Consider the following 8,159-nt stretch of genomic DNA (forward strand, 5'->3'; position numbering starts at 1 on the left):
TTCTACAAACCTGAATGCATATGACATGACCAGGGGTCTGATATCACAGATGGAACCCTGTAGACCAGTCTGAAACCAGAAGCTGGACTGTTGGCTTATTAGTCAGGAATACAGACAGCACAGATGTACAAATGGTATTTCCTACTACAGTGGAAATAAACACGCCTCTAATATTTTCCAATCACTTCCTCCAGGAACCAGTGAAAAAGAAAGGAAGAACAGTAACTACTGAAAAAGTCAAAGAAGAAACTTCAAATTTCTTAATTAAACCCAAAACCAAGAAGCAAGGAACCACGAAGAAAGAAAACCAAGCGGAGAAATCTAGGTCTGTTTTATTATTTAACCCTAGTTGAATACTTTAGTTCCTTTGTTTTTTGTTCTGGTTTTGACAAGTCTTTATTGTCCTCAGTTCTCTTGAGTTACCATACGTCACACCTCTGGAGAACAAACAACGCAAGAGTTTCACATCCAAAGTTCTGCACCCGCTCAGCGGCATCCCAAAGACCAGACCCCTGCAGAAACAGAGATGTGAGCTTCAACTCTGACACTTTGCCTCTGACTTTTTTGCCTCAATATTTCTAACATTTTTGTCCTCTGGCAGTAGATGGAAAACTGGAAGAAGGGCGCCCCTCTCTCTTGGCCAAGCTGTTATCCAGCAGCTCAGTGTCAGAGCTGGGCCACAGCAGCAGCTCAGAGGGCGAGAAGGAGTTTGCCTCTCCAGAATGGGACGTCCCTGTTTGCAAAAACAGCGTCCGTAAGTCGACAGTTGAACCTGTTTGGCCTTGTCCACTGCCTCTCCTGCATATATCTTGTTTTATTTTATCTGTTTTTTAATTTTACCTTTATTTAACCAGGAAGTCCCATTGAGATTAGGAATCTCTTTTGCAAGGGAGACCTGGCCAATGTAACAGCCATACAAAGTCCAATAACATATAACACATACATCATACACAGTGAACAATAAAACACAATAACAACTATTCAACCATAATGGCATCAAGAAACACAGTGGCATTCCTTCTTCACTGCATTCTCCATGATGCTTTTAAAATCATTAACATAAATAAATGTATGTAGTTTTACAGTTTTTTGCAGATTATTCCACAACCATGGTGCATGGTAGGAAAATGCTGGTCCAACCATCACTGACCACCTTTTTAATTATGTCACTTTTCTTCTTGACGTGCAGAGGCAGACAGTCTTCAGCAGATCTCCCTCCAGACTATCAATGCAGATCCTTTCCTTAAAAGAGCTGTGTCAACTGGGACCTGCTCCCCTCCACCAACCTCCCCCACCCTACTGCCCAGAGTCACCTACAGCAGTGTGCTCAACAGCAACAGGTATCCACGTCACACACTCAAACTTCTGATGAAGCTCTTGACCTCTTGACCAGCAACATTCAGCTCACCTTTAGTGAGCTGAACGTATGGGGTGGCCGTGGCTCAGTTGGTAGAGCAGGTTGTCCAATAACCGAAGGGTTGGCGGTTCAAATCCCGCTCTGTCCTAGTCAGTCCGTTGTCACTGGTGTATGAATGTTTGGTGGTGGTCGTGGGGGCCGTAGGTGCAAAATGGCAGCCATGCCTCTGTCAGTCTGCCCCAGGGCAACTGTGGCTACAGATAATCAATAATGTAAAGTGCTTTGGGTGTCTAGAAAGGTGCTATATAAATCCAATCCATTATTAGTGCATCTTTTGGATAGTATATGGCACCTTGTATTTTTTTAATAGAACACCTTTATTGTCTCTGTAATAAGTACAACAAAATTAAAAGTGCCATCCAACTCGTGCATCTGTTATATACAGAATCGACCATAAAAAATAAAATAAATAAATTCGCAGAAAGCATCCACATCGTACCTTTTGGCATCATCATTAATTTATGTACTATTTCACTTCTTACATCCCACAACACCATGGCATGGTCAAATGTTAAGCTCTGTTGTGGTGCAGTTTCATGTTGCATGCATACAACAACCAGCTACACTGAGAGAAAACAAGTAAATTACCAGAGATCCAAAGGAGGTAAAGATGAGTCCATGCAGTGAAAATGGGTCTATGATGCTACTGCTTATCTAAAAGTGTCATATGTGAGGAGTCAGTATAAACATTGTTGAAGACACACTAAACATGCAGCATTATTCTACCAGGATCTAATGGTGATATTTATTCTACAAACATGTTTGTATTAACTACCCTGATGTACTTGTTCAAAAAATGTCATGGTGCTGAGTAGGTTTATATTATCATGTTAATAAACTACTTTTAGTGTCTATTAGGGCTGCACGATTAATCGATTTTAAATCGAAATCGGATTTTTTAATTAGTACGATTTTTAAAAAAGGGAAATCGTAAAATCGATTTCATCTCTCTCGTACCTGCGGGCCGCGCGCTTGCGGGCTCCCGTAGGCTCCTCCTCCTATCAGTGACAGCGGTCTGTCACAGAAGTCTGTGTAATGACCGGACTATAAATGTGTTACTGAGCCCGCAGTACTTATAGCAATGTAAGCCGTGGCTTCACGCACGGATCCCGCAACTGAAATAGAACTGCATGTGGATCACTCATCTTCCGTTGTCCCAGATCCGTACCGTACTGTCTTCTTCCGAACCGGGTCCGAGTCTCAGGGTCATCAGCCTCAGCAGAGGAGCCCACACAGCCCTGTGCCCACACACATCCACCAGCTCCACAGATAGAATCCCTCCAGCGTGTCCTGGGTCGGTCTATTCCACGCACGGATCCCCCAGTTTAAATAGAACCGCATGTGGATCTCTCATATTAACGTGGTCCACGCACACACGCACGCACGACTGATGCCTGTCACTGACTTACATTGGTATCACTTCTGTGGGCCCAGATACCCAGGAAAAAAAAAAGAAAAAAACAAACAAACAAATATATATATATATATATATATATATATATATATGTATATATATGTATATATATATATATATATATATATATATATATATATATATATATATATATATATATATATATATATATATTTATATAATTTAGTCCTCTTACTTGCTAAATTTTTCATTCACAAATGTAAGTTCTGTTACACAAAACCAAATATTATTTATTTTTTGAAAGATGTTGAACTTTATTTAAAGCTGTTAGATAAATGTGGAAACAAAAAGGCTATAAAAAACATAAGTATTTGCTCTGATTTGGACATTGTATTATATAGTGTATTCCCCCGGACAAACTTCTGTTATTTTCTTGTTGTATACATTGTTTGTATACTCTACTTCATTCAATAAAGATTTAATTAAGAATAAAACTTCTGTGGGTTCATCACGTGATCCCATCACAGATTTGAGGTTAGAGCAGTGCCTTGCATTGTTGGCTGCTCACGAAAATGGCATGCTGACTTCTGTTGTCTTTTGTAGTTTTACCCAAAAATCAAAATCAAAATCGAAAATCGAGTTTTTAGAGGAAAAAAATCAGGATTTTTTTTTTTTGCCAAAATCGTGCAGCCCTAGTGTCTATACATGCTAAGAAACTGAAAAATAAAACTGTCCTTTAATATTGTAATGTATAAAGTACTTATCTTTGTGTTACAATGCATTTTTAAAGCCCCAGTCAATAGACCTCCCTGTCACAGGTGAACATTAATGTTGCAGTGTTGGCCCACGGCTGTGATTTTTCTTTTCTTTTTGCATTGAAATTGCAGGTGTTTGTGTAACATGTTTTGCTGACTGTCAAGTCAGTGTTTTTTTGTGATATTTTTGTGTTGACATACATATTCTCCTTTGTCATTCAGGAAAAACATGTCACAGTCTGATTTATTTGTGTGCATATTGTCCAGTACTAGGTTTGGTTATTGAAACAGTTTAAACTATATCCCTCCCTATTTCTACCAACACCAAAGAAAATTTTTTTTGTCCAGCGGCCCAAAGAGTCCGATGGATTATTGGTATCAGTTGTCATCCATAAACTATTTTTCAAGAATCTTGGGAAATATTGATTTTTAAATTTTTGTATGAATTTTTGACATTTTAAAAATCCCCATTGTTTTATAATGTGACAAATTTCAAAGTGCTATAACTTGAAAACAGTTGAAGATATTGATATAATTACTATTGGATTGGATTGGAATAAATGGGAAGTCAAATACGGGCTTTCATTTGGTACCATGACCTTTGGCCTTGAGTGACCTTGAAAGGTCACACCCAGACTATAGATTTTGGCTATCCAGCTAAAAGCATGTACAAGCAAAAAGAAAAGAAACATGAAAAAAGTTAGTTATACAAGAAGTTTTTCTGAAGTCCAAAGTCTACATTCAAAATTAACAGCATGAGCAATATGATGAAATATGCCAAGTATCACGACTTGACTGATGACACAACCTTTGACCTAAGATGATCTTTCATGGTTAAACGAATGTCAATTAATGTCTTTAAGTATGCAGGTGGACTACAGGACCCATGGTCCTGTTTTTTCATTAAACATTCTACTATGTTTCAGTGAGGGAAACCTGAAAAAGGCACCTGGAAATAAACTGTCTGCAGCCACTCCACTCCCAGGCAAGAACGGGAACCCCACCTTTGCTGCAGTAGCTGCAGGTTACGACAAGAGCCCAGGTAAATGGTGTAGCAATGAGCTAACGTTACATTGACATCTGAACACAGCAGTGAACACAGCAAGATACAAATGCTTTGCTTTCCATGTCAGGTGGCTCCGGCCCAGGAAAAAGTGACAACCAGGGAAAGAGTCTTGCGCACATGACGTCAGTGGAAAGTGATAGCTCTGACAGGTAACTCGAGAAAACAGAAACATTTATACGACCGATATAAGTGAAAAATACGGCCGTGTCTTACTTGCTTCTAAATCTGCTCCTGTCTAGCTCTGGACTGTGGAGTCCCATCGACCCAGCCAGCAGTCCAAACTTCCCTTCCAACTCGTTCTCTGCCTTTGGGCCCAACAACTCCTTCAACCTGACAGGAGGTGATCGTCATAGGCCTGTTTAGAACACATGCAGCAGTTTAGAGAAACACCTAATGGGGAAGGAGATTGACATGTATGTTTGTGTTTAGTTTTCAGTGGCATGAATCTTCCAAAGACATCTGAGCCTCAGCAGAGTTGGCCTGAGTTCCCCACGGTATCCTCTTCCATCTGGGACATACCGAGCAGTGACCCTCTGCACTCCTGGCCCAGCAGCTCCAGCTCACCGACTGCCCCAACCTCAGTAAGACCCCAGTTCTGTTAGTGTAACGGGTTCAAGTCTAAGACCCAACCATCCATATGATTTCAACAGGTCATACAGTGCTGGAAAAAAGTTTTTGGACACCCTATGCATGTATGTATGTTATATATCAATAAGAATCGGTCTGAGGTCACTGAACTCTGCCCAGTGTTGTTCCATTCTCCAAACCCACATGTTCCCTTCAGCACATGCTCTGTTCCTTCGTGGTCAAAACTGGATGTTCTGCAACATCCAGGGCATGACATGTTAAAACTGTCAAGAATTTAGTTTTGTTATGTTTTTTTCTTGTAACAGTGAAAACATTAATTGTATTTGTTGGTCTGTTTGATGCAGCCATACCTTTTGAAACACAAAAAAGATTATTCTGCACTTATTTCATATGTGAGATTGTGTAAAAATTTAAGGGTCCGAAAAGTTTTTTCCACTACTGTAGGTTAACATTACTGTCATAAAGTTACATTAACTTCAAAATGTGTTGTTTTTTTTTTAATTCTATATTGATCCCGCTATTACATAATCATCATATTGCAATAATTTTAAGTAATAATGTTCACTTTATACAACCTTGATAATTGTCTTCATTTATCAGTATAAACAATTGGATGAAACTAACTGAAACATTCTATCATTTTGTTGTTGTTTTCCACTATTTGACAGACGCTCCTTTCATGACGTCCTCTCCATTCCTCTTCTGTTTTCAATGTTGTGGTGTTTTATATGAATTTAGTGCTTTGTTTCAATGCTTGGCAGATGTGAACATAAATACATAATATGCTCTTTTAATTATGACTTTCTTAGACCATAGTATATCATTTATTTAGATTTTTGTCCATTTAAGTTGACATTTGTCTTGAATTTGGGAAGGGGTGTACAATTACAAAATAAAAATAATCAATTAAACCACAAATACATTTAAAGTCAAGTATGGAGACAGAAAATGTAAAGAGTAGAGGTCTAGATGTTTGTATGGAGCAAAAGAAAGCGAGTATATGTAGTTTAGGGCTATTCAGGCTTTGTCTATATTCTTCTTGTTTGTCGTACAACTCTGAAGTTTGTCTTTCTCTTGTGTAGTCACTCCTGGGAAATACCCGCAATCCCTGGTCGGCAACGACACCATTTAGCAGCTCTATTTGGTCGACAAGTGCTGATTCGGCCTTGCACCCGTTCAGCCCGTCGACCAACCCGCCTCTGACTGATCTGGTCAACAGTCCCACTCCGTCACCACCAGCTTCCAGCGAGATGAGTCGAACCTACAACCCATGGAGCATGTGGCGGCCCACGCTGAGCAAACGCAGCTCTGAGCCGTGGCCGAGCTCCACCGACAACGGCAATTAAAACGACGCATGACGCCGCTTCACTGAAGTGCGTCATGGATTTGATGGAATGTCAAATTCTTTTATAATTGGTGAATCCCAACATAAAGCAACGTTACCTCAAGTGTAACTTGTTTGGTAGCCCAGTGCTGCAGGTTACCAACCTTTAATTTAGTTCTGCAGCTTTTTTATTTATGGGGGCAGACATGCTAACTTTTTATTTGGATTTGTTTTAACAGGTCCCCCTAAAAGACCAATATTTGCAGCATGGTATGCTAATGCCAATGCAGACATTTCACTCTGATGGAACGCTAATAAACGCATTCCACCCGATGGTCTGACACATGGCACAGAAAATCTGAAGTTCAGTATTAATGATGGAACAGACATCTTATTTTAAGCCGTGTCTTAAATTTCCATTCTTGGCCCTTTTGGATTTTTATTAGTTTGTGATTAAAACAAAAAATGGCCAAGTCAAATTAGCATTATTTGAAAATTACTGCGCTAGGCTTTTATTTGGCATCTAACGAGTGATTTTTCAGAACGATGGCTCAAAATGCTTCATGAACGTTAATGTTCCCCATTCTGAACTGGGTTCACCCTCAAATTTCAAAGGCCTCTGTGGGAATAATTTGGTCAAATGATCAAAGATTGCTTAAGTTTGAGGTTTGTATTGTACATCACCTCTTTGTCAGCAAATTTAAATAAAGGATTTCAGCAAGCTCTATTTCTCTAGTGTTACTTTATTATATTAAAAATATGTACCGACGATACTTGTGTTGCAGGGACCGGACTTCAGTTATGTAATACACCACCAGAGGGCAGCAACAGCACAGAAAGGTGTACTTAAAATGTGCTGGTTCTGACAGAAGATCACCAGAACATTTTAGCACCTGCATCTGTTAGTTATTCAGGTAGATGGTGTTTTATGTAGGATTGTTTTCCCATATAGACTTCACACATTTTACTTTTTACTTCTGTGTTCATATTGTGTGTGTGTGTGTGTGTGTGTGTGTGTGTGAGTGGACATTATGGAACAAGGTTTTTAAATTTAGTTCAAATAGAAATCCCTGTTCATGCACAGCCAGATTCAGTTGAGTTACTGGAGTTTAGAAATAAATTAAAAAAAAAAAAAAAGTTTTCCATCACAGACCTTCAGGGTATACATATTTGGTAAGAGTGACACATACTTCACCTGATTGCTTGTGTCTGTGGGTTGGTCTTACAGCAAATTGAGGGATCATGGGAGTTGTAGTTCCCTATATAGAAAATTGCAAATTAAGGACCGTGGCTGCAGTTAGTTTTATACTGACATTATTTCTACAATGTGATTATCTCTCATCAGAGAAATTGTGCTCAATTTTTAATTCAGATGCTGCTTTTGGCTGATGTTGCTTTGGTTCTATCTCTCTTCATTACAAAACTTACAACCATCAGTGTTCAACAATTTGTTGCTCATTTGATGTTTCTGTTTCTCAAAAAAATAAATGACATGACTTACACAATTAAATGTTTTATAGGCTTATATTTTTCTATTGATCCAATTATCAGAGGTTTACACAACCTCTAATTCTGATTGGAAATGTATTCTGATCAGAACAGTCTTAACAAAAATGAGATGTGTATTTAGTAAA

At 38.9% G+C, this 8,159-nt stretch overlaps 1 protein-coding gene across 2 annotated transcripts in view; it reads left to right on the plus strand.

Moving 5' to 3' along the window:
- tmem131 (transmembrane protein 131) overlaps positions 1 to 7,252 on the plus strand; it is a 38,694-nt gene extending 31,442 nt beyond the window's left edge. Inside the window, exons 33-41 of one of the 2 annotated variants that reach the window (XM_030132034.1) lie at positions 195 to 325; positions 410 to 528; positions 605 to 754; positions 1,190 to 1,340; positions 4,474 to 4,589; positions 4,681 to 4,762; positions 4,853 to 4,953; positions 5,043 to 5,194; positions 6,284 to 7,252. In XM_030132034.1, coding sequence (XP_029987894.1) covers positions 195 to 325; positions 410 to 528; positions 605 to 754; positions 1,190 to 1,340; positions 4,474 to 4,589; positions 4,681 to 4,762; positions 4,853 to 4,953; positions 5,043 to 5,194; positions 6,284 to 6,547 — 1,266 coding nt within the window. In that variant the 3' untranslated portion in view covers positions 6,548 to 7,252. Of the gene's footprint in view, positions 1 to 194; positions 326 to 409; positions 529 to 601; positions 755 to 1,189; positions 1,341 to 4,473; positions 4,590 to 4,680; positions 4,763 to 4,852; positions 4,954 to 5,042; positions 5,195 to 6,283 lie in introns of both variants that reach the window. The other variant, XM_030132033.1, reaches the window with a different exon arrangement.
- Positions 7,253 to 8,159: the final 907 nt, after the last annotated feature.

The sequence above is a fragment of the Sphaeramia orbicularis genome, chromosome 4 (genome assembly GCF_902148855.1).
Source record: "Sphaeramia orbicularis chromosome 4, fSphaOr1.1, whole genome shotgun sequence".
NCBI classification, from domain to species: Eukaryota; Metazoa; Chordata; class Actinopteri; order Kurtiformes; family Apogonidae; genus Sphaeramia; species Sphaeramia orbicularis.